Source organism: Acromyrmex echinatior, chromosome 10, assembly GCF_024713525.1.
Source record: "Acromyrmex echinatior isolate Ae372 chromosome 10, ASM2471352v2, whole genome shotgun sequence".
Classification (NCBI taxonomy): domain Eukaryota; kingdom Metazoa; phylum Arthropoda; class Insecta; order Hymenoptera; family Formicidae; genus Acromyrmex; species Acromyrmex echinatior.
Window position 1 is genome coordinate 10644014 of NC_141861.1, and position 25020 is coordinate 10669033.

The following is a 25020-nucleotide window of genomic DNA, read 5'->3' on the forward strand; positions in this document are numbered from 1 at the left end:
TATTTCTACTGAACTATTTTTATTACTCGAGTTTATGAAGGAGAGGTATACTATATAATAAAAAATCGCAAACAATTAAATATCTCGTAAATTATTGTGTTTTAACATGATTTATACTATTCTGGATTAATGAGAGGAGTACACTATTCCTATTATACACTATTCCTATTCCAATTTATTAAAACTTATATGTTATTTAGAATGCCTCCCGTCCCTTATTAATGCCTAGGGCCGCCGAGCGGCCAAGATTGCTGAGAAAACATTTTCGCTTGAAACAAGCGATTAGTGTGAGGAGCTCGCTGTCTCGTTCACTCTCGGCGCGCCGCAGGCGAGCACACGGACATGCTTAAGTGTGTGACTACGTTTCGCCAGACCGCTGTCTGATTCTATGTCGCCACTGCCAACGTTGAGTTCTTGGCTGAGTAGTCAGGAGTCCTAATGGTAAGTATACATAGTAAGTATTGCGTGAGGATCGCGCCCGGAGGTGGGGGTCGGCGGTGGCGGCGGACCACGCCCGGCAGCCACTGACTTCGCGTGATGTTATCACCGGACGTAATTTTCCGCATATCCCGCGTTACGTAATTTCCCCGCACACCTCCATGACGTCATTCCCCTCGCCTAGTGACATCACCTACCGTGATGTCATTTTCCTCCCCGCCCCCGTGACGTCATTCCCTCGCCTAATGACGTCATCGTCTAGTGACATATTTTATTATTAATCTTGAGAATAACTTGCGAATATTTAGCTTTGACTCATAATCTTTATTTCTTTTTAATTATATATTTAAAAGAAGAGCCTTTCGATTCATGTATATGAAATTTTGTGCAGGCGATGCGCAAGTTGATAAACTGTTTTAAAAAATTGATTCTTTTCTAAAATTAATTTTACCGTTGTTCATTTTCCTTCAGATGATCAACCGTATATCTTTTGTCTGAAACATTTCATTAAATGGAATAGAAAATATTTAGGTTGGGATATTAAAACGGATAAGCAGTATATAAATATCAAAGATTTTCATTATTTATTATAATATGATAACAATATTATAATATGACAACGGTGTACAATTTTTTAAATATCTTCTTACAAAATCGTCTTTTTATATTTGACGAATAAAAAAATACTATTGTAAAATCAACAGCTGTATGTATAAAGGTTCCGAAAAAGTTTTTAGCGACAAATTGTTGCTGGAAAACATGCCGTTAGCATAAGAAACATGCTCTTGAATTTACATCTTTATTACATAAGCTTCTTAATTACATAAGCATTACAAATTATCAACTTATTTATGTTATAACACTTAACCATGTTATGGTTTTTTTAGATAATATTAAATGAGGTATATGTTAATTAATATATGATTTCTTAAGTAGTACATCATTTTTGTAACAAAAAAAAGTTATTTGTAACTCACAAGGAAAGGCTTTCAAGTATCTTTTCCCAATTTTAGTAAAACTTGATAGGAATAATAGATTTGCAGAAGGGATAAAGATAATCAATATATATTTTTATCAGTAGTCAAACATGTTTAAGAGATGAAATCAGTTCGATTAATATTTTGATGAATATTTTGATTTTCGTTTAACTTCTAAACAAAGTATGCATAATTTTTTCCAGATTTCAAGACGCGTTGTCCGTTAGCTTCTGCTGCTCGCATGCATTTTCGAGAGTATTACCTGGTAATATGAATATAGAAAGAGAATACAATATGTTTCTGTTTCTGTAGAAAGAGAAATATGAAGTGTGTTAAACAAGGAAAGATTCAATACCAATTTCACGACGCGAAGCAGGTCGGTATTCATAGTCGATTTTTACATTTAAGACTGCCTTAAGTAGTCTTAAGACAGTCATAAGTTAATCTGAGAACTGTATTAGCATATTAAAACATTATTTAAGACAGTTTTAAAATAAAAACGGACTATGAATATGTTTAGCGTTTCACAGTTGACAGTCTTAGTAAAGTCTCTTATCGACATTCACAGAGACGGCGGAGATTCAAAGAGAGATGCTTGCAAACACATTGCACACACTAGGCTATCCCTTTCACCATACTTCCACCATGAATAGATGGGATTGAAATGAACATAGAAGTCCCATACCGTTAGCGATATTTACAATAATCGAGATATTAATTTTTGTGTTTGTACTAATAAGAGCACGTCGAGAGAAACACTTGTTGAATGGTGGGAAAAATCTCGTGAGACACCTTGTAGAAAATCTCTAATATTTAATACGAAGAAAGAAACATTATTACCTCTTTCGATATGTTGCTATAATTCAATTATCTCTTCAAGCATTGACTTCATGACAACTGAATTGTATTCAGTCAAGATATAAAGAATCAGATAAGAATGGTATAAATGGAAAATCGCATTTATCACGAGACAACGTCAAATTTACTGCCGAACGGATATCTTCCTCAATTTGAGCCATTTCCAATTGTATCAAATTGTCTCCAATATTAATGTTCTGTGACAATAAAAAAAATTCATAAAATTTATAGACATAAGTATATATGGTGTCCCAAATTTAAATAGTCAAACTTCGAGAATGTGTAAGGATCTATAAACTAAGAAAAAAAAGTTCTTTAGAAATATGCTCGTTGCTTTGTGCTTTGTTTTGGAGAAAATCGCAAAAAAGATAAAACGTCCATTTTGTACTTTTTATTTATTATTTATTCATTCACACTTATTTATTCACTTATTTGTCACTTGCTTAATGCAGATCTTGTTTAAAATGTAAGTCTTTTACAGCAATGCATTGCACGAACAGTTCGTGTTACAGCCAAACACTGATCTGTTCAATGTAATGGCTCGCTGATACTTCTATCTGGAAATCGGCGCGCATACCTTCGCATTGTCTCTAAAGCATTGCCGAAGTCGTACACGAAAAACAATAATATTCCGCTTTGAAAACAATAATATTCCAAAAATTAATTTTTTTCTCTTTTGGCAAGCAATAACGAGCATATCTCTAAAAGACTTTTTGTTTTAGCGAATTTGGTTGGATGCACTAGTGCATGTTAATACTGTTGTACACTGATTTAACTTGCGTAAAAATAAAATGCAAATATTTTGAATTACAGATTTTATTTAACAGCACAATAAAATATATTGAGGATTTCATGGTTTAATTTGTTTTCATATTTATATTAAACCCACATTTTTACTTCGATTTGTGTCGGCTTTAATGTGCATCAGTACGCACTGAGTACATCCAGTGAGTACATTCTACTGAATCCAATCGAATTCGCTATTAGTTTATCGATTCCCTACACGTTCCCCAAGTTTGGCCATTTAAATTCGGGACATCTTGTAGAGTACATATTCTAATGACAAGTTTTTCTCTTAGACTATTGAAGATTATCTCTATACAATTTTTAAATAAAATATTCTTTTATCATGTGACACTACAATTTTCTGAGATATACAATATATTTTTAAATTTATATACTTAATATAAAATAAAAGTTAATAGAATGGAAAGCTTAATAGTACGCGCGAAGTGCGCGCTTATTATGTTCTAGTATAATTAAAAATTAATTCCACACATAGGTATGTCCGTATTCATAGTCAGACCTTATTAAATTTATTTTCAGATGCTCTACGAATTATTTTATTAGCTATTAAGCATCTAAAGATAAATTTAAGGAAGCCTTAAATATAAGGCCTGACTATGAATACGGGCAATACATACAATATTTTTAAAACTCATCTATACTTCACATTTATTGACGGCTTGCAACTTGTAAGCCATATGATGCATATATTTTCTTGCTAGAGTACTTGTGTTCTAATAAATTACTAAAATTGTAAATATATAACTACATAGAACACATAACTTTCAATAATTTACTAAAATATAAGCAAGAAAATATGCATTGTATGCCGCTAGTTTTATTTGCGGTAATAAAATTCAGTAGGATTTTGGTACTTAAAGGAGTGTTACAAGATTCGTAGGACAAACTCACGCATACGCGTTAGCGTAATTAACTAATATAATAAACTAATATATATTAATAATAAACTAATATATGTTTAATAAATAGCATGTAATATATCAATATTTTCTACAGTATTAATATTAATATTAATTAAAGATATGAAAAATGCACTCAGGCGCCAAAGAATTACGCCTTATATTGAATCTTAATATGTACCGATCATGACATAGCATTCGCATGCACAGATAAGTCTCGCCGTGGAATAAGTCCCACGAATCATGCAATATTGACTTAGGGTATGGCGTACAGAACAATTATTCGCGATACAAAAAAATCGAAAAATTTTTCATAAACAGATAAAGATATTTAACAATAAGATTGGAAACGTTTAAAATGTTGAAATATTATATATATTCATATAAAATGAATTAATTTCAAAAATGAAATAACAGTTTTTTAAATTTAGGAAATTTGAGGAGATTATTAATATTTCAGATTGATTGCGTTGAAAGTCCGGCAACCACATCGGCATGCAATTATCATTTCTGAAATTAATTCATTTATATGAATATAATATTTCAACATCTTAACATTCAGACTGTAGTGGCACTTCGTATTTAAAGTAAAGATATTTAAATTGCATTAAAAAAAATAACGCATAAGATAAAACCATTGCTATAACCAACATCAACATGTAATAGATATAAATATATATTTATTTCACTCATTAAGTGCCTTTAAGGATTTAATAACTGTTTTTTTTTTAATTTAATTTATAGATATTTAATGCTAACTATTCAATCATTGTAATAATTATTTATTATTTCTACTGTACTTTCTTGAAAATATTCAAAAAATAATATATTTGTTATCTTAATTATAATTGTTATAATTAAGATAATAAATTAATCTCAGTCGTCATAATATAAGATTATTATATAGTCTGAATAAAATCGCATATTTGTGACGTGATATTTTGCAAAAATCTAAACACCTCATAAAACCAAAAAGTGTTTATATTATATACAGCAAAGACTTCGAGAACGTATAGAGTTCAAGATTTATAAATGTAAAAATCTCCCTTTCATCTCACCTTATCATTATCTTTGTCATATAGATTAATACAAGGAATTAATGAATTTTCACGGCGAGATCCTCCATAACCGATCGGACGTTCTTTGTAGCCTTTAACTTGAGCAATGAGCGGTTTCCATTTCGCTAAATGAGTAAGTTCAGCGAACTTGTCGTTAGCTTTGGAGTTCCATTCGCTTTCTCTGAAAATAATATGTTTTGTTGAAGAATAATTAACAACAGTAATATCTATTGATCAGTGAGATATTAATTTACCGTGGCTTTACGTTTGCCAACGAACACTCTACAGCCTGCAGGCGTAAGCTTAACATATCTGTACGAAGTTCTAATATATCATCTATGGGAACGATTTCCAAATCTCCATAATCTACAAAGAAAACTTTATATTCAGAAGATTCCATAACGGATATTACTTCTGCACGATACCACTTGTTGTCATATTTAAATCTTGCTGCTACCATTTGGCCTACTGTTATCTAGAATCAACATACAAACGGTTACAGATATAATTAACTAGTACTAACATTAAATTATAGATAATAAAATTAGTATTATTATGATCGATATATGAATAGTACAAATAAACGAGAGAAGAGTCAAAACTAAAGAATTAGATTAAAAATGTATAAACAATATTTATGGACTCTTTAGAATTAATATAATAATAATATAATATATACATTAAGCAGAGCTTTAAGAGTCGACGCCGAAAATATAATTTGCTCTTTGTGATTATATAATTATATAACTCTAAATGTTTCAGTTTAAACCATCCTCAGCAGAAATTTCTTAATATAAGTTCTTTGATAATTAATCAGTTAGGCTAACATAGATTTCCATCAATCCGCATGAATTTACCTCAGAATTATCTTATGATTTGTACCGTGAACGTTGTATTTCTTGCAATGGATGTCAAAGATGTTAGATATAAATCGCCAATCAAATGAGCGATTTAAAAATGAAAACGGATACTGAAAACTTAAACCATGCGTACAAAGAAGTACTCAACAAAATATAAATAACATGTAGATGTTTTTTAATTTGATCGAAATGATCTTTCTTCGTTACCAGTTCGCGATACCATTTTAATGTCTGATTGTTTATTAACATACGTTTAATGGACATGACACACATCGAATTTTAATTATGATTTTAATAATGTATTTATCGAACTAAATATCTTATCTACTTAAATTTATTATATAAATATTCACGATATCATTGCACTCTGATAGCAAAGCTTGCGGAGACAGATTTTGAATAGAGCCTGTTATCAATTTTTGATTGCAGAAAGGCATCAAATTGTATACAGAATTTGTATTATCTGACAATGGCCTAGTTTGTATCAAATAATTAATTGTCGTTCGACAGGAATGCTTGACTGTAGTTGGTTGGTTCTTACATTCTGATCCGATTTAAACTCTCGGTGAAAACTAGGCCATTGTCAGCGAATTGCTGCAGAAATATAACAAAGCTTGCTAGACATGCTACGCTAGCAGATTAGTAGCAAAAACCGAGCAGTCTTATATAACCTGACGGCAGATTGAGAACAGAATCTGATTCGAACAAACTCTGCTCGGTTTTTATCACCAATTTGCTGGCATAGTCTGTCAATAGATTTTGTCGACAAATCCATGCAGACACAGATAGCTATTTGTAGTCAAAATCTGGATGGAGTTTGCTGCCAATTTGGCCTCAAATTGCTAACATTTTGCTATCAGGATGCAATTGATACTGCTGTGAGGTGAATGGCGGACAATATATAATATTTAATCTTCTTCAATTATTATTCTGGTTGCTATATAATAAAAATGTTAGCTTAAGATTTTTCCAACACCACTAAGCCATGCAATTGAATTGGACATTTATATACTGAGAAGGACACATATCTCGCAGTGATATCTATTCCAACAAAATATCGCACATAATACAAATCATAAGATAATTTTGTTAAACGATACGCAGATTAATGAAAATCCACATTATCTTGATTATCAAAAAAATTGTATTAAGGAATTTCAGGACTCAAATGTGAACTGAAACGATCAGATTTATATAATTGTATTACGATACGCTAATCACAAAATGCAAATTATATTTCGTATTATTCAATAATTTTCGTATTATTATTGTTATTGTAGTTGTTAATGTTATTATATTATTATTATTATTGTTGTTATTATTGTTGTTATTATTGTTATTATTATAAAGAGTCAAATTTGAATCAAAGTAAATCTTATTGTTAATGCCTAATGTTTCTGCTTGATTTTTTTAATGCATTTTTCAGTTCATACAAATTGTGCGCCGATTAATTGATCATGAAATACAATCCTAAACTGAATTTCTTATGCAAAAATTTTTGAGTGTTTTTAATTTAAAACTTAAAGAGTTTACAAAAAAGTAGAAAAGTTTTTATTTCTATGTTCTCGATTCGCATAAATTTTTTCAAAATTTTTTTAAAGACTTTTTTAAACTTAATTTTTTGTAAGATATGAAAAAATCGTAAGTGTTACCAAATGGTATTGTATGCACGTGCATGCATACATGCACACAATTAAATTATTAATATATACATAGATATCATAAAAATATAGAAATATAGATATCATATAAAAATATAGATATCATATAGAAAATTAGTTACTAAAATCCACTTTGAATGAATTTAAATCTTTATATTATTCACATATCGGTTGATTCACTTATGATTATATATTATTTATAAAAACATAGTCTGTTTTTTTTATTCCTGCACTCTCTATATGTTTGTTTCAATTCAACTTATTGCACTGTGTGCACCAATTCAGAGATTACAGGAATAAAAAACAGTTCTACAATATTGTATGTATAATTATACAATTCTCTATTCTTGTTTATATTTATCTTATTTTAAATATCTCGTTATAGCAATAAAATTAAATGAGTTACGTTTTTATTTACTTTTTTCAAAGTATGGAGTTGGCAATTTTCCTTTTCATTGTAATACTTTGTCATATCATGTACTAAGTGTTGTAAACGAATATTTGCAGAACCAACCACTTGAATCCAAAACAGACTTGGCGTTTCCATTGCAGATACATATACTTCCATTAAACCATCTATTAAAATCAAAATTTAATTATAATACAATATATAAAAATCAAATATTAATAAATTTTAATGAAATATAAATTTATAAAATTTACAAAATCAAATGTTTCACAAATATAATTTGTTTTTCAAATATCTTGTTCCAATGCATTTTAAAACATTATTAAATGTTCTAATACCATTATTACATGGAGAATCAGATATGCTTTTTATGGTCATTGTAGATTCATAATTCCATTCATTACGAGATTCAATTGCCTCTTTAATTTTATTTTTTATCTGATCAGTAGCTAGTTCAATTTGTTTACCAGTCCCAATTATTGTTACATTTCTTTGATCTATAAAAAAACATCATAATCATTGCATTAATTGTTATTATAGACTCCAACAGAATACAGAGATTAATTAAAAAACAAATGTCCAATTTTCAAAGTGATCAAAGTGGATCTTGATATTTGATAATCAAGTTTATGCATCTAAATTTCATTTACAATATGAATTAATTGTACACCATATATAATACAGTTAATAATAAAATATAAATATATTATCAAATCAGATAAATCATGAAAAATATTAAAAAATATTTACTTTCAAATTTATTAGCAACATTTTCAAGTATGATTTTTGCACCAGAGAATCTTTCCATTTCTTGCACTGTGTATCCATTTTTTCCTATGATCCTTCCACAAACTTCATGTGGCACTAATAATTTATAAGTTTCAATATCAGAATGATCCTCTGTTGTATTTTTAATATCAGTGTTAATATGGGATAGTTCAGATACAGATGTTTTTGCAGTTGCAACTTGCATTCTTAGTTGAACTTCAGCTTTAATTTCATCTTGAACTTTATCTTCTATTTGAATAATGGCTGCCGCTATTTGATCAGTAGTTCCCTTTAATATTATCCTTCTTTTGAGTCCAGCTATAAAAAATTAGTAATTATAATAATAACATGATAATATTGCAAATTTTATATAAATTTTAGGAACATACTTTCAGTTTTATGAGGATCACTCTCAAGTATAATTTTTGTACCATAAGTTTTTTGGATCTCTTGTGCAAATCCAAAATTATTCCAATTTTTTTTAAAAATTCTTTTAGAAACTTCAAAAGGGACAAACAATTCAAAGGTTTCAATGATAGGTAGATTGTTTATTATAGATTGTATCATACTCTGTGCTGAATAAATGTTTTCTGCATTATCAGACCTAATGTAACAGATACGGTCTGAACAATATAAGTCTGCCTTTTCCATCTTAATGCATGTGTTAGTTAATTCTTCTATATTTCTTATTACAGCACCACCTTTACCAATAACAGCAGATACATACTTCTCAGGCATTTTAAATTCCATGCAAATTTCTTTGCATTTAGATATCCGACCATATTTCTTTCTATCATCCTACATTATAATAAGCTTATATTTAGGAAACAAATAAATTTTATTGAACTTCACAGACAGGTTAAGCCTATTTTACAATATGCTCTGTTTCCAATTTCTTGCTTTTCCCCCTTTGTGACCATTCTAACAATTGTATTTCTTGCTACTGTTTCCTGTTTCTTTCAAAGTAACTTTAACTTTTCATTAACTTTAAGCCCAATTCTACAATGTGCTCTTTGTTTCCTGTTTATCTCTTACCTTTTTTGGTCAATAAGACAAGAGACAAACAGCAAGAAACAGAAAACAAAAAGCACATTGTAGAATTAGCCTTAGCCTTAGCCTTATTGACCAAAAAGGCAAGAGACAAATAGCAAGAAACAGGAAACAAAGAGCACATTGTAGAATTAGCTTAAAGTTTATTCTACAATGTGCATTTTATTTTCTGTCTTCTTTTTGCATCTTGTCTTTTTGCTTCTTATCCAGTTTTTTATTTTATGTCGCCCGAAATAAAAGTTAGGCTAATTCTACAATGTGCTCTTTGTTTCTTGTTTCTTGCTGTTTGTCTCTTGCCTTTTTGGTCAATAAGGCTAATTCTACAATGTGCTTTTTGTTTTCTGTTTCTTGCTGTTTGTCTCTTGTCTTATTGACCAAAAAGGCAAGAGACAGAGACAAACAGCAAGAAATAAAAAACAAAAGCACATTGTAGAATTAGCCTAAGACATGAGACAATCACCAAGAAACAGAAAACAAAAAACACATTGTAGAATTAGTCTTAACGAACGAAGAAAAGAAGAAATACAATTATCGATAAAACGATTGCAAAGGAGAAAATAGCAAGGGGTAAAGGCTAATTCTACAATGTGCTCTTTGTTTCCTATTTCTTGCTGTTTATCTCCGTTTGTCTCTCGCCTTTTTGGTCAATAAGACAAGAGACAAACAGCAAGAAACAGAAAACAAAAAGCACATTGTAGAATTAGCCAAAAAGAAATAGGAAACAAAAAGCACATTGTCAATTAGACTTAAAAAATAACAAAAAAATAACAAGAAACAGGAAACAAAAAATACATTATAAAATAAACTTTAGAAATAAAGACAACACAGAATAAAGAAATTTTATGTCAAGAAAGCAAGCTTTACTTTTTCAATCATACTATACAGCAAAATTGCCACTGATAATCCCAAAGTTGTTAAGGATATGCCGAGTAAAATCGGCAACACCGATTGCCTGTTCACAGTTGATAACAATTTCATTTCTCTGTAAATTTAAATTAAGACAATATATTGTATAATTTTGCAACAAAAAACAGTGAAAACATTTTTTAATTATCAACCCTCACTGTACAAGATCGGGACATTACTGTAACTAGTCTTCTTCTTCTTGTTCAATATTAATTGGCCCTTGCCGCGAAGTAGCAGCAATTTCAACCAGAGTGAATCTAGTAACTGAAACAGGTAACCAGGCGGGGGCGCCGCCTGGGAGGAGAGGAGAGAAACAAAGTTCTCCACCTCTCCCTTAAAACAAAGGCATGTTCATGGAAATCATATACTGAGGTTTAAAGATTTGAGATATGCAGTAATTAGACGACACAAGGTAGGGGGGGGATTATTAATCATACAATATAATGAATATTAAGGGGATGAAGCGAGAAGTGTTTTTTCAGGTAATCACGAAATTTAATCGATTTATGAATACAAAGTTTGCAATAAAAGAGAATATGATTAATGTCCTGATTTGGGTCACTAAAGGGACATGCAGGCGAATTGACAATATTTTTACGATGCAGGTTATATGCTAGATTATAATGGTTAGATCTAATTCTGGAGATGGTGACGATCACTGTAACTAGTGAACGATTCTAAACTATTGATTCTATAAGTAGAATCAGTAAAGATCGACTAAAGCCCAGCCACAATATAAGGCCCTGCGCACAATAGAAGGAATTAAAGCTACGTTGCAAAACTTCTTCGAGGAAGATTTTACTCTATATGCTATAGTATACGTCACGCGTATTATATTGGGTCATCTAAAAAGTATCCGCGGTTTTTTGTCACTAGATGTGTGTTGATGATCATATATCTAGTGACAAAGTACCGCGGATACTTTTTAGATGACCCAATATACAATTTCGAGTAAAATTGTTCTCAGAGAGGAAGTTTTGAAACGTAACCTAAGAATAAAGAATAAATGATGCTAATCTATCAGAAATCAGATACATCGGAATACATGGTTTTTGATAGGTTAAAATCGTTTATTTTTTATTCCTTCTATTGTGCGCAGGGCCTAAGGATGCCTTTTCATATTGATGAACGCTCATTTTTGGCGTCAAAATAGTCAAGATGCCTTGATCACGTGATCTTGTGCTCGTATTCATAGGCCGGTATTCACAGTCGATTCTTATTTCAAGACCGTCTTAAGTAATGTCTTAAGACGCTAATGAGGCCCTCTGATTGATTCATGACTTCTTAAGACTGTACTTAAAATGGTCTTGAATACCGGCCATATCAGACCTTAAGGCTTCCTTACATTATTTTTAGATTTATTTATTTTATTTATTTTTAGATGCTCAGCAGCCAATGAAATAATTCGTAGAATATCTAAAGATAATTTAAGGAAGCTTAAATATAAGAGGACTATGAATACGAGTATAAGGCCTGTTATATCTATTGTTATGTCTATTTTCTGTTCCTACATTAGAAAGAGACACTGCACTCTCTTTCTCACTTTCAACAAATATCAAACATATATTTATCTCACTTCAAATTCCAAGACTCGTATTCAGAATTTTATCGATAAAAGCGCGCTTTTATTTCTGAAATTCTATAATATGTGTAACGTAAATTATAGCATATTAGCGCGTTAACATCGCTGAAAGGGCGTTCTGAATACGGGCCCTATACTAGTTCAGCCACAAAAAACAGATTTCTTTTTGACTGAACTTTTGTACTAGTTCATTTTTCTTCCTTTTCTCTCCAGGAAGAAAGAAGAGGAAGAAAGATGAACTGTTGCAAAAGTTCAATCAAAAAGAACAGGGCTTATATTCTGTAAGGCCGGAATCAGACTATGCATTGAAGATTGAGATTAAAGATTAAAAATTGAAATTTCACCAATGAGAACAAAGAAATTTTGGCTCTTTTTGTTCTGATTGGTCAAACTTCAATCTTTTAATCTTCAATCTTATTCTTCAATACGTAGTCTGATTCCGGCCTAACTGACATGCCTACCGACAGTTGTTACGCAGCTTTTTTATCATATATTGGGTCATCTAAAAAGTATCTGCGGTTTTTTGTCACTAGATGTGTGTTGATGGTCATATCTAGTGACAAAGTACCGCGGATACTTTTTAGATGATCCAATAAAATATCTACGCAACAACACTGACAATTGTCAATAGGCGTGTAAAGATAGTTACCCCGAATCTACAATAGATTTTTAAATCTTAAGCCATAAGAAATGGACAAATCACAATCAATTATTCTCTTTGCATTCGACTATAGTTGGTCAATTTTTTACGGCTTAAGGCATAAAATACTTATTGTAGATCCAGACTTAGGCCTTGTCTACAATAAAGTCGGCTGATGCTTGTCGGATGTCATTAGTCGTAAAAAATGACCTGACCAATCCAAACGACTATCCAGCAGCCAACATCGACAGCCGACACGAAAAATGAAAGTTATGCGGATGCATACAATGTTTCTCGACTGATTGTAGACCAAGCTTTACGGAATCGCGCCTATTCTCGAAAAGTATACAAAAAATTAGGGAAATACTATGGTATACTATAGCATTTCTCTAGTTTTTTGTATGCGATACTTTTCAAGAATAAGGGTGCGATTACATGAAGCGTGATACGCGGTACAGTAACTAACTAGGCAACTAAGATAATAGGCGGTATACGCGGTACGTGGTATCACGTGGTATAATCGGTATTGGACACTAGACATAACCACACCGTTGTGTTTGTTAATCAAATCAGCAAATGATCTCAATTTTTATATATTCTCTAGAGTGAACCACTTTATGTAATTACGATGAACTTTAATTTTGTAATTACTTAATTACAGTATTATAATAATTTCTTACTATATTATTGCTTATTATATTATTGTAGAATATACATATAATATGTTAATAATAAAAAATTTAAATATTAAAATAAAAATCATGTAGGAAAGAAAATATTGGGTCATCTAAAAAGTATCCGCGGTTTTTAGATGACCCAATATTTTAATGATAAATATTTGCCGGAAGATATGCTCCCAGCATACTTTTTGTATCGCGACACTCCTGGGGTACAGTGTCATGTGGGCTCGGCCGCCGAGTCTCGAATGGTAGTGGGGGTCGCCTCAGGAATCTGCCCGAAATGGGCAACTAATTCCGAGCACTGCTTTTCGAGAATAGGAACCCTGTTGTGGGATTTTCTAAACATTTTATCGATAATTGAAAGGACAGACGGAATAAAGGCCTAATTACAAAATCTTGATTTTGATAAAAATTAAAATAATTTGCTACTTTTTTATTATACAACAAATGGGAATAGTATTAATTGTACAAATTATATTTATGTAATGTCTTTGAGAAGTTGTACATGTATAATATTTTTCTATTATGATCAATATTAAAAAATTTTTAATATGCAATTTAAAAAATACATTTAGTCCTTTTTTCCAAATATTGATCATAGTATTGTAAGAATCGATAGAAAGAAAAGACTATAAATTACAAAAATGTTTTTTATCTTCACATTCTTGTAGAAGAAATACAAAATGAATATGGAATACACTTTACTTTTACACTTGTACCAAATAAATTGAAATAATATATTCAATCTGATGAACTTTCATAAGATTTTTTAACATATTGTACAGCAAACACATTATTGTCATATCATTTTTGATCAGTTTCTGGTAAAAATCTCATTAACGATTTTAAATTATTGATTTTTTTTTTCGTCATACCTAGAAAAGCAGACGCTTTTAATTTTTCAGGTACACAAGAAAGATCTTTACCAAAGACTTTAAATAGAGAATACGTTTCTTTATTTATTTTATCATATGAGTTGAAACACTCAATCGTCCCATCAGGCAGATATAAGAGACGAGCATATTTTTGTACAGCAAATTTCATTTTCTTTGCATATGGCATACGATGAATATAAGTTGGTAAAGTCGAACTTCAGTCTTTCACTGAACTTGAATCATCAACAACATGAAAAGGCGTTGGATATTTACGACGATAAGTACGTAGCAAGATTATCGAAAGATAATCATTATACAATTTCTTTGCGTTTCTTAAGCCTTTCATAAAGGCCGAAGTTGCGATCATATTGATAGAAAGAATAGCGTACAGGGAAAATATATTCAATGGAAATATTATAAGTTTCCGTCGCGAAATGTGTCAATGGTATTATCAAATCAATAGTAAAATCATTTGAACTAATGATAAAATTATATGGACTCAACGGTATTATCATTATCGAATAATTTTATCGAATGAAGCGTTCAATAAGAAAATCATTCGGTCAGTGATAAAATATTTTATCATTGGATGTAATCCAATAGGAATATCATTCGACTAATGGTATATTAGTTACTATTGAATACGCATCAATAGGAATATCATTCGATTAGTGATATAATATTTTGCCATTGGATTGTTGTCAATAGTAATATCATTCTCATCAAAAGCTATTCATTTATACAATCCAGTGATGCTTTCAATGGAATTTTACCAATATTTTACTACTGAAGATTTTATTATTGACCGGTGATAAAATTTTCAATGATAAAATATTACTCCAAATAATCAAACATGCAATATCTCACGATAACCGCACAAAATACCGCTACCGTACTGTAGCTATGTAGCTACCGTACCGCTATGGTACTGTACCACAAAGTGCCGGTGTATGGCGTAACTATGGTAGTATTAGAGTCCTATATATTAGAGTAGCAGTAAGTATCGATGAGTCTCTCCTGAACAGCGGTAAAGTGCGGACGTGCGTGTGTCACCCGCTCACGTGATTTCGGACGCATATCGTGTATCAGTCAGACTTGCGCGTAGCGTAGCGCCATTTGTACGTCTTTTTCGGGCGAATATTCTTATATTTTCTTTTTTATATATTAATTGTGAATCGTATAGCTCGCCTAGTCTTGCTTAAATTAAATCTGAAACACCATAGTCTCGCTTTCTAGAAGGAAAGACGGTGGCGGTTCATTTGATGCGTCTTTCGCGCTTATCCCCTCAATCATTAATGTAGAATCTCCCTTTTCCCGAAACGGCGGATGCTTCCTCTTTTGGTTTTCCTGTATCCACTCAATCTGAGCAAACGTCCAAGGATCTTCTAGAGGGTCTCTATAAAGAGGCGGGAATTATAATACCTTCCTTGCGTAACAAAATAATTTCCACTATTCCGGTTGTATCGGATGGTAAAGCAGGCGAACTTTCTTCTGTAAGCATAAATTGTCTATCTATAGTCCAAAGCAATTCGGACGAAACACCCACGAACATCAGTCCCAAATCAGAAAGCGTCTATGTATGTGCAATGTATTTACGTGACAATACATGTTACATCCTAAGTTAAAATGGTATTGAGAATAAAGGAAAAAGTGCTATTACATTATACGTATATACATGTATTTCAAATACATGGTTACATCCGAAGATATATCTAAGTCACAGTCAGAATGTATTTAGTAAAAATATATTATACTTATTATAACTTGCTGTTAGTCAACGTACACATTGACCTATAAGTGTATACATTTGCTAAAACATTTTGCTTTGAATATGATATACTTATATACATTTCATAAACGTACAGCATCGTACGAAAATTATGCATGTGACTATTGACTGTATAATGTATGTTATATATATGTATAACGTATATATTATATAAGGTGTCCAAAAAGACCCCGGATTTAAGAGCTGAACATAAAGATGACTATAGCTATAATCGTAAAGAAATGTGAATTATACTTGTATTGGCATACATAGTACGCCAAAATATAATATGTTGACCTATGATTCACGTTCTCTTCTATGATTGAATTACGGCCATTCTTGTGCTATAAGGCCATTACATAACGTTTTTAGAAAAAACGTTTCAGACAAAAGTTATAAGGTTTTAAAGAAGCTGTTTACTGATATTCAGTTTTTTTTTCTTCATTAGTTTCTTTGTTTCCATCATGTCAAGCAATCAGTTTTTGATTCCATCATGACAATGCTATTCACATTTCTTTAATTGCAGACGCAAAATTCTACAAGTTGATTCCGTAATTGTATTTCACCAAATTTGATAATCGAATGCCTCTGTCAGTAAATTAAAAATAGTCAGTCCACGATGAAGGCGTCTGACATTTATCTATAACTAGCCAAAGCACGATTTACGGCTGTGGCATTTTGTTATAGCTAGCCAGCTCACGATTAACGCCTCTGACAGTAAATTAAAAATAGTCAGCCCACGATGAACGCCTCTGACATTTGTCTATAACTAGCCAAAGCACGATTTACGGCTGTGGTATTTTGTTATAGCTAGCCAGTTCACGATTAACGCCTCTGACAGTAAATTAAAAATAGTCAGCCCACGATGAACGCCTCTGACATTTGTTTATAACTAGCCAAAGCACGATTAACGTCTCTGGCAGTAAATTAAAAATAGTCAGCCCACGATGAACACCTCTGACATTTGTCTATAACTAGCCAAAGCACGATTAACGTCTCTGGCAGTAAATTAAAAATAGTCAGCCCACGATGAACACCTCTGACATTTGTCTATAACTAGCCAAAGCACGATTAACGCCTCTGGCAGTAAATTAAAAATAGTCAGCCCATGATGAACGCCTCTGACATTGGATCTAATTAAACAAAGCGCAAATTATTGTTATAACTATATCACTTGTATAATAAATAAAAGTGATATTTTCACGAATGACATAAAGATGCTAATCTTTTCCATGCTGGCTTTATAGGGTGCCTTCCAACAAGAAACACACATCACAATAAGCAATTTTGACCTTCTAAAGTGCCTTCCAACAAGAGACATAGGTGCATCATTACAATCTTGTTCGCCAATACAAGAATGAGATACTGTATTGTACTGAGTCGCTTATTAGAAAGCACCCATAACCTTCTCTTACTAAAAGCAAACAATATTCTGCTACTACATTTTTTTCTATTTTGTTGACACAAAACACTATATAAATACACACACACACACACACACACACACACACACACACACACATATGGTTGTGTGTAAAACACTACTACACTACACTGAATTGACAGTTCTGTTGCGCGGCAACGATACTGTGAACGCGGGTCATACTGGTTACAGCTGATTGACTCGTATAACGCCGTTGTTTTCTGACACATACAGCGTCACGCAAAACGATATATGTATGCACATATATATATATATATATATATATATATATACACATACAAAAAATTTTTATTTTTCATTTTAAGAACAAAGATACATAATCGATATCATGGTCACATTATCTTCTCCTTAGCGACTAATTAAGAAAAGGCGTTCACTGTATCTAAATCTACGTTATTGTAAAAACTCTCTATTATCTTTAAAGTTCTATTATTGATACATCATTTAAGGGGGGAAAGCACAGTAAAAGTTTGAAAAAATCGAAAAAATTTTTTTTCGCTTATAAGGTGCTTTAGGGTCTTAAGAATAACATACCAAAAGATGGAGTGCCGCAAAAATTTCGGAATACCCAAATTTTCCATTCTGCGGCAACGCCTCTCAGGTATGCTCCGAGCGCTTTTTGTGATTCCGGCGCGCGCTATAATTTATGAGTACGGGAGCAGGTATAATGGCAGTCGATCGAGAAGGAACTTCCCTCCGAAAAGTCTATAGTACTTAAGAATGCCTATAGGTATCACGTAATTTGAAGAAACGCACAAAAGGCTTGGGAGGAAAAGGAAAATTGACAGGCAAACTGATCGACGAACTGTCAATATATTTCGGGTTAGCTATTCGTAGAAATTGCGAATCAGTCGAAAAAATGAAGACAGCTATGGGCCACATTACTTCACAAAATATCTACGGATAACCATCCCCAACACGACGATTGCCCGACTGGAGAAAATTCATGGTGCTCGTGGCAAAGGGCGAAATCTTCTAACACTTTGGCTACCTATACGCACAAATCACTAATGTCTGATATAGTTTATGAAGCAATTAAGCCAGTTTACGAACAACTCACTACGGATGATCTTCTCACTCGCTGCATCGGGGGTTTCACTCAAAACAGCAATGAGAGCTTCAACTCGACAGTGTGGGCGATGGCTCCGAAAACTATGAATTCCGGCAAAATAATCATCGACAATGCTACGAACATCGCTTCGTGTGTTTTTAATGACGGATTAATATCGATTTTACATATAATCCAGGTCATGGGCATGAAAATTGGCCCAAAAAGTCACGAACTATGCATGGACTTGGATGAGGAACGCATACAGAAAGCGGAACGATCTTTGAGTGAGGGCGCAAAACAGGCCCGCATCGATCTGAAAACAATTCGAAAGGCCAAACAAGAGCAGGAGATAGATGAAGAAGGCCAATTGTATGGTGCAGGCATCGCAGATTAAAGGTATATAAAAATATATGATTTTACAGTAATTAAAACTTTAAACGCGTTTTTCTCGAAACCACTTTTTTTAAACTAGGCGGACACATAACTCGAATAAATCTTTACCGATCGGTTTCAAATTTTGACAGTATATTCAGAATACCTTTCTCTATGGAAGTGCGTAGGGTTTTTTTTTACATGGTTTTTTTATCAACAATTTTATGGCGTTTTTTTTGTTAAATTTGCAAGTTTTCCTTAAAACGTGCACCATTTTGCGAAAAATTAATATATCGAAAAAATCCTACGTACTTCCATAGCTATTGATATATAGAACCTAAAAAACTGTCATTTTTTGTTCCAGGTCAAAAATTAAGGACTCTAGATGTTCGCCCATGGTCCCTCCTTCAAAAATAGGCGCCATCGGACAAGTGCGGCACAGCCGCCATTTTGTACCAAAAATGTATGAAAAAATTCTTATTTGTATTTCATTCATAATATTATAATGCTTATTTTACAAATTTTTGATTGATCATTTCATTGAGCCAAAAAAAATTCCCGAAAATATACTTACTTTTTCGTGCTCTACTGTGATTTCCCCCCTTAAGTGCATTCTCCAGGTTTATAGTATTCCACTAAAAAAAAAATACAAATAGATGGCCAGATATATGACGGTAAACTAAAATTCTATATTACATTCTGTGGCGCAAAAATGTCATCAGTAGATCACACCTTTGAAACTGAATGTATCATAAAAATAATAAAGTAATATTTTAAAAATACATTACATTCAGTAAAATGCATTAAGTTATTATAATGTTCAATCACCATTATTAAGAAAATACAATATTATGTAGAAAGGAAAATATTTTATTTTATTTTATTTTATTTTCATGACAATTTGCTGGAAGGTATGGTCGCAGCATACTGTTCCTTATACTGTGCCGTTCTTGAAATGCACGTCCGCGCGTGAGCGGTTCGGCCGTCAAGCGTCAAGCGGTTGTAAAGGAAAAATAGGCAGCATTTCAGAAATCGGCCCGAAATGCGCAACTAATTTCGAGCACATTGAAGTACACGTATATAATTTCTGTAATTTTATAAAAAGTATATTTGGAGTAATAGGTTTATTAATAATGTTATTTATTAAAAAAAAATTATGAAAAAAGGAAAAAGCAGGATCGAACATAAGATCTTCAATATTCTGATCTTGCACCCAACGCCCGAGATCACGCTGCGTTCTTGCGGATCACCTCGACGAACACGGTACATATAGCGCACGGAAAGTCTTAAACTATTGTATATCTCATCAATGTTTATGTTTTGAAATCATTTTTGCATTTGCATTTTTGCTACGTTAATGAGAAAGATATATGATTAATATAATTTAATAAAAAGAAAATGAAAGAATTTTAATTCACAAATATGATTGCCAGCTCTCCGTTTTTTTTTTTGCCAGACTTTGGTTGCTTGGACTAATATTTAATACTCCAGCAGACGACAAAAATTGCAGATTTTCACATCTGCTGGAGTATTGAATATTAGTCCAAGAAATCAAAGTCTGTCAAAAAAAAAAAACGGAGAACTGGCAACCGTGTTCATGATTTAAAATTCTTTCAATTTCTGTTATTTCGATAGAGCGAGACAGAGAAAAAATAAAAACGGATAGAAGCTCCGATTGTAATCGGTGAGTCTCCGCGCGGACACGCCGAACTGGGCTCGTCTAGCAAAACAATGAGTCTGTCTCTGTCCTTCTCTCTGTGGTCGCTTGTTTCTAGCGACCGAAAATATTTTCTCGACGATCTCGGTCGCTTGGCGTGTATCATAAGGAGGAAAGAGACATTCTAGACAATACATAATTTTTATTAAATTATATTAATCCTTTGTCCTACGATTTAAGTTACGATGGTGCGTGCCATAATTAACAACCTGGAACATATTGTTTATGTTTGGCTCGATAGACATATCACAGCTCTCATCAATGATACTTATGTTTGGCCCGATTTCTTTACCACGAGTCTCACACGATATTAGTGAAAGAGTTAATCATATACCTTTCTCATTAATATATAATAGCAAAAATGATTTCGAAACGTGATAGTTAACGAGATATATTATAGTTTACGATTTTCCGTGTATTTTATGTACCACATTCATAGAGGCGGTCTGCAAAAACTCAGCGTGGTCTCGGGTTAAGTGCGAGATCAGAATGTTGAGGATCCTATATTCAATCCTGCTTTTTCCTTTTTTTCTTAATTTTTTTTTTAAACAAATAACGTTATTAATGAACATATTACTCCAAATATATATTTATAGAATTATAGAAATTATATGTGTACTTCAGTGTGCTCAGAACTAGTTACACATTTCGAGCCAATTTCTGAAGTGCCTATTTTTCCTTTACAACCGCTCAACAGTTGACGGCTGAACCGCTGGATCGCGCGCGGACATACATCTCAGTAGCGTCACAGTATAAGAAAGGTATGCTGCTATCATACCTTCCAACATGAAAATTATCATGACAACATTTTAGCATGAAAATTATCATAAAAATATTTTCCTTCTTATATAATTGTTATTTTCTTAATAATAGTGATTGAACATCATATTAATAAGTATATACATTTTACCAAATATTATGTACTTTTAAAATATTTACTTTATTATTTTTATACATTACATTGATACATTCGGTTTTCTTTCAAAGAGCTACTAACTACATGTGCTTATGTGCCACAAAATGTAATATCTTTTAATATAGAATACTGATAATATCAATTTAAGACTAATAAGAGTCGATACAGAACGAGATGCGTAATTTTAAACTAGAATGACTCAACTTCAATAACTCCGTGATGTCTTCTTTATTCAACATGTGAATAAAGAAGGCATATTGAATAAAGAAGACATCACAGAAGACTAAGGAAAGTAAAGGATTGATAATTTGCTAGAAAGTACGGAGCATATTTCTTAGTGCAACGCTTCTGAGATACACATCCGCGCGCGATCCGGTGCAGCTCAGCCGTCGAGCATTGAGCGGCGGCGGCGGTGGGGAAGAAGGCGATGCTTCAAAAGTCGACCCAAAATTTAACATGTATTCCAATAACTATAAGAAGAATACCGAATCACTTTAATAGATAAATAAAAAATTATTTGTATGTTGCATATAAAGGCACATATAAAGGCTTTTTGATTTGTTAATTATAAAATTATATTGACATCATCATTATAATTATATTAATCATCCTTATAATTATATTAATCGCACTTTTGCGATTTGATTGATTATCAGAATTTTCATTCGGATGATAATTATAAAAAAAACATTTCACAGAAAGTACTGATCGACGTAACATTATTACAAAAACATGATTTTTTTTGGATTTTTTCTAAAAGTAAATTAAAACGTTTAGAAATACACATAATTTCAATAATTAAATAAAAATATATTTAGTCTGTAATATATGTTTGTTAACAATGTCACTTATTAAAAAAAAAAAAAAATTATGAAAAAAGAAAAAAGGAATTGATCATGAGATCTCTAACATTCAGATCTCGCATCTTACGCGTGAAACTACGCCGAAGTCTTGCAAATCATTTCTATGAACGTGGTATATAACGCTCATGGAAAATCATAAAAATATCAATATCCCGTAAATTATCGTGTTTTGAAATTATTTTTGCTATTATACATAAATTGGAGGGATATAGGATTAGCATAATTTATTAAAACTTATATGTTATCTATAATGTTCCTTCTCCTCTTAATTATACACATTGAGCGGCCGAAATTTTTCAGAAAGCATTTTCGGTCGCTAGAAACAAGCGACCGTAGAGAGATGGGGGGGAGGGGAGGAGAGGAGAGGAGAGGAGAGGAGAGGAGAGGAGAGGAGAGGAGAGGAGAGGAGAGGAGAGGAGAGGAGAGGAGAGGAGAGGAGAGGAGAGGAGAGGAGAGGAGAGGAGAGGAGAGGAGAGAGAGTAGAAGAGAGGGGGGGGAGAGAGAGAGAGAGAGACTCTGAAGGATAGACTCGCTGTTTCGTTCGACGAGCCCAGCTCGGCATGCGGAGTCTCACCGATTACAATCGAAGTTTCTATCCTTTTTTGTTTTTTCTCTGTTTCACTCTGTCGTACTTCTGTTTCAATAATTCGTTCTGCAATTCAAGAATGTGATTTCTATCGATTCTGGCATCATCGTCGATGCAGCAAGGACGCACGATTCCTTCTCTAAACAACGATCCTGATATATATTTCTATATATACAAAAATATATTATTATGGCGTTTCCGACTGATAATATATTGCTGGTTTATTTACAATGGTTCAATCCATTTCTATAGTTGAATAGCGATACTACTTCGTTTGCGCGCGACCGATAGGAGGAATGGCGCTTCTTGCTAAGACTCGACATCCGAGTCGAGTCAAAAATGTGCTGTATACAATAATTTCAGACCTTGCATAAGTAGTTGGTGATTTACAGAAAATCTCAAAGAACAATACTATGCTTGCAGAAATAGAGCTTTAGTATAAGAGCAAAGAGTATTCGAAAATTTCATTTATATGCTACGTCTACTATGAGATTGCCGCTTGTCTTTCCGACATCCAAGCAGAAAGGAAACTCAACCGAAACACACATCGCATTCCGAACCTTAATATATGCATGTGTAAATAATTCAGTAAATAAAGACATGTGTTGTATATATGTACACGCACCACACGCGCGCGCGCGCACACGCATACATACGCACACGCGTGTGTATTTGTGCTATTATATATTTTATATATATATATATATATATATATATATATATATATATATATATATATATACATACATACATACATATACATATATATATGTTATTTTATATATATGCATCAATAATTTACTAAATAAAATGTATATAAAAGACAGAACAGTGTAATTAAAATAATTATCTTCATTTGTATTCATATGTAAATAATAACAAAATATTATGTTAAATAATGTTTTAGGAAGAAATTATTTCAACAAAATTGAAATAATTAATATCATATTTATTTTATTATTTTTCCTCTCAAAAGAAAAAACTTTGACCAGGGCACGTTTATTGATATGGGCCTGAATAGCTCGATAATTCAGATCATTTCTATGGTTCAGCGACGCACTTTTCATGACAGCGCCGCTGTCGGAATATCGCGGAACTAAAATACTGCTCAGTTTCATGGCTTCACGTCAATTTCACTCGTAATATACAAACGAAATTTTCGGATACACCTTTCTCTTATACTAAAACTCCTACCACGTTTCTACAAGCATAGGATTGTTCGTTTAGGTTTTCCGCAATTCGCCAGCTACTTTTTATGAACGTGCAAGATCTGAAACTCTTATATGCAACACATATTGTGATGTGTTGACTATAGAAACCGATAACAAAACTGTAAGTCTTTAATTTTCTTTCGTTTTTCGTATTCAAATGTAGCTGGCGATTTGCGTTGTTGTCGATACTTTAATTGTGGAGAAGGATTTTTCAATCTATAAACAGTTACGAGAAAGATGTTTTTAAAATTTAATGATAAAACAGGACACTCCAGCATCCCCTTAAGAAGTTGTGTTAACATTTTATTAACTGGATTGTGTGTCAATAATTTATAAGTCTCAGTATCAGACAGTAAAGTTTCCATTTTTTGTACGTATTCCATCTTGTCAAGTGCCACTACATTATCCTTATCCACCCTTGCAAAAAGAATATGTGGATTGTTTTCAATAAATGATTTCATAGTCCTGATTAAAGAAAAAATTCTCTTCTCTATGTCAGTCTTACTGGCACATGCTTGCTTTATCCCCTTGATTAAAGGAAAAATTTTAATTCCTAAATTCTCTAATGTTGAATAATTTTAATCTGACAAAATTATGTTCGATGTGTTTGACAAATTCAATCAT

General features: G+C 32.2%; 1 protein-coding gene and 1 pseudogene across 8 annotated transcripts; one reads left to right on the forward strand and one right to left on the reverse strand.

The window, feature by feature from the left end:
• Positions 1-741: 741 nt before the first annotated feature.
• On the reverse strand, positions 742-11383 carry papi (tudor and KH domain containing protein papi). 7 transcript variants are annotated; one of them, XM_011067517.2, is made up of 10 exons: positions 10871-11383; positions 10650-10767; positions 9125-9533; positions 8718-9053; positions 8306-8464; positions 7977-8134; positions 5292-5512; positions 5038-5218; positions 2256-2470; positions 1224-1677 (listed from the first exon to the last, which is right to left on the reverse strand). In XM_011067517.2, exons 2-9 carry the CDS (start codon positions 10761-10763, stop codon positions 2324-2326), a joined length of 1725 nt encoding a protein of 574 aa, XP_011065819.1. In that variant the 5' UTR covers positions 10764-10767; positions 10871-11383; the 3' UTR covers positions 1224-1677; positions 2256-2323. The 7 variants fall into 7 exon arrangements, with proteins under 7 accessions (XP_087266275.1, XP_011065819.1, XP_087266276.1 ...); XM_087410150.1 differs by having other exon boundaries at positions 10844-11383; XM_011067516.2 differs by having other exon boundaries at positions 10850-11382.
• Positions 11384-15390: 4007 nt separating this feature from the next.
• Positions 15391-22186, forward strand: LOC147908294 (uncharacterized; annotated as a pseudogene). The gene is made up of 4 exons (XR_015546437.1): positions 15391-15432; positions 15770-16045; positions 18411-19127; positions 19468-22186. The product of XR_015546437.1 is annotated as an uncharacterized LOC147908294 (transcript).
• Positions 22187-25020: the final 2834 nt, after the last annotated feature.

Bases quoted from the DNA above. Each gene is read 5' to 3' on its own strand.
- papi (XM_087410149.1), bottom strand. From the start codon at position 10,763: ATGAAATTGTTATCAACTGTGAACAGGCAATCGGTGTTGCCGATTTTA. The intron at 9,054-9,124 runs GTATGTTCCTAA...AATTTTTTATAG, and splicing joins TGATCCTCATAAAACTGAAA to CTGGACTCAAAAGAAGGATA. The intron at 8,465-8,717 runs GTAAATATTTTT...GTTTTTTTATAG, and splicing joins TGTTGCTAATAAATTTGAAA to ATCAAAGAAATGTAACAATA.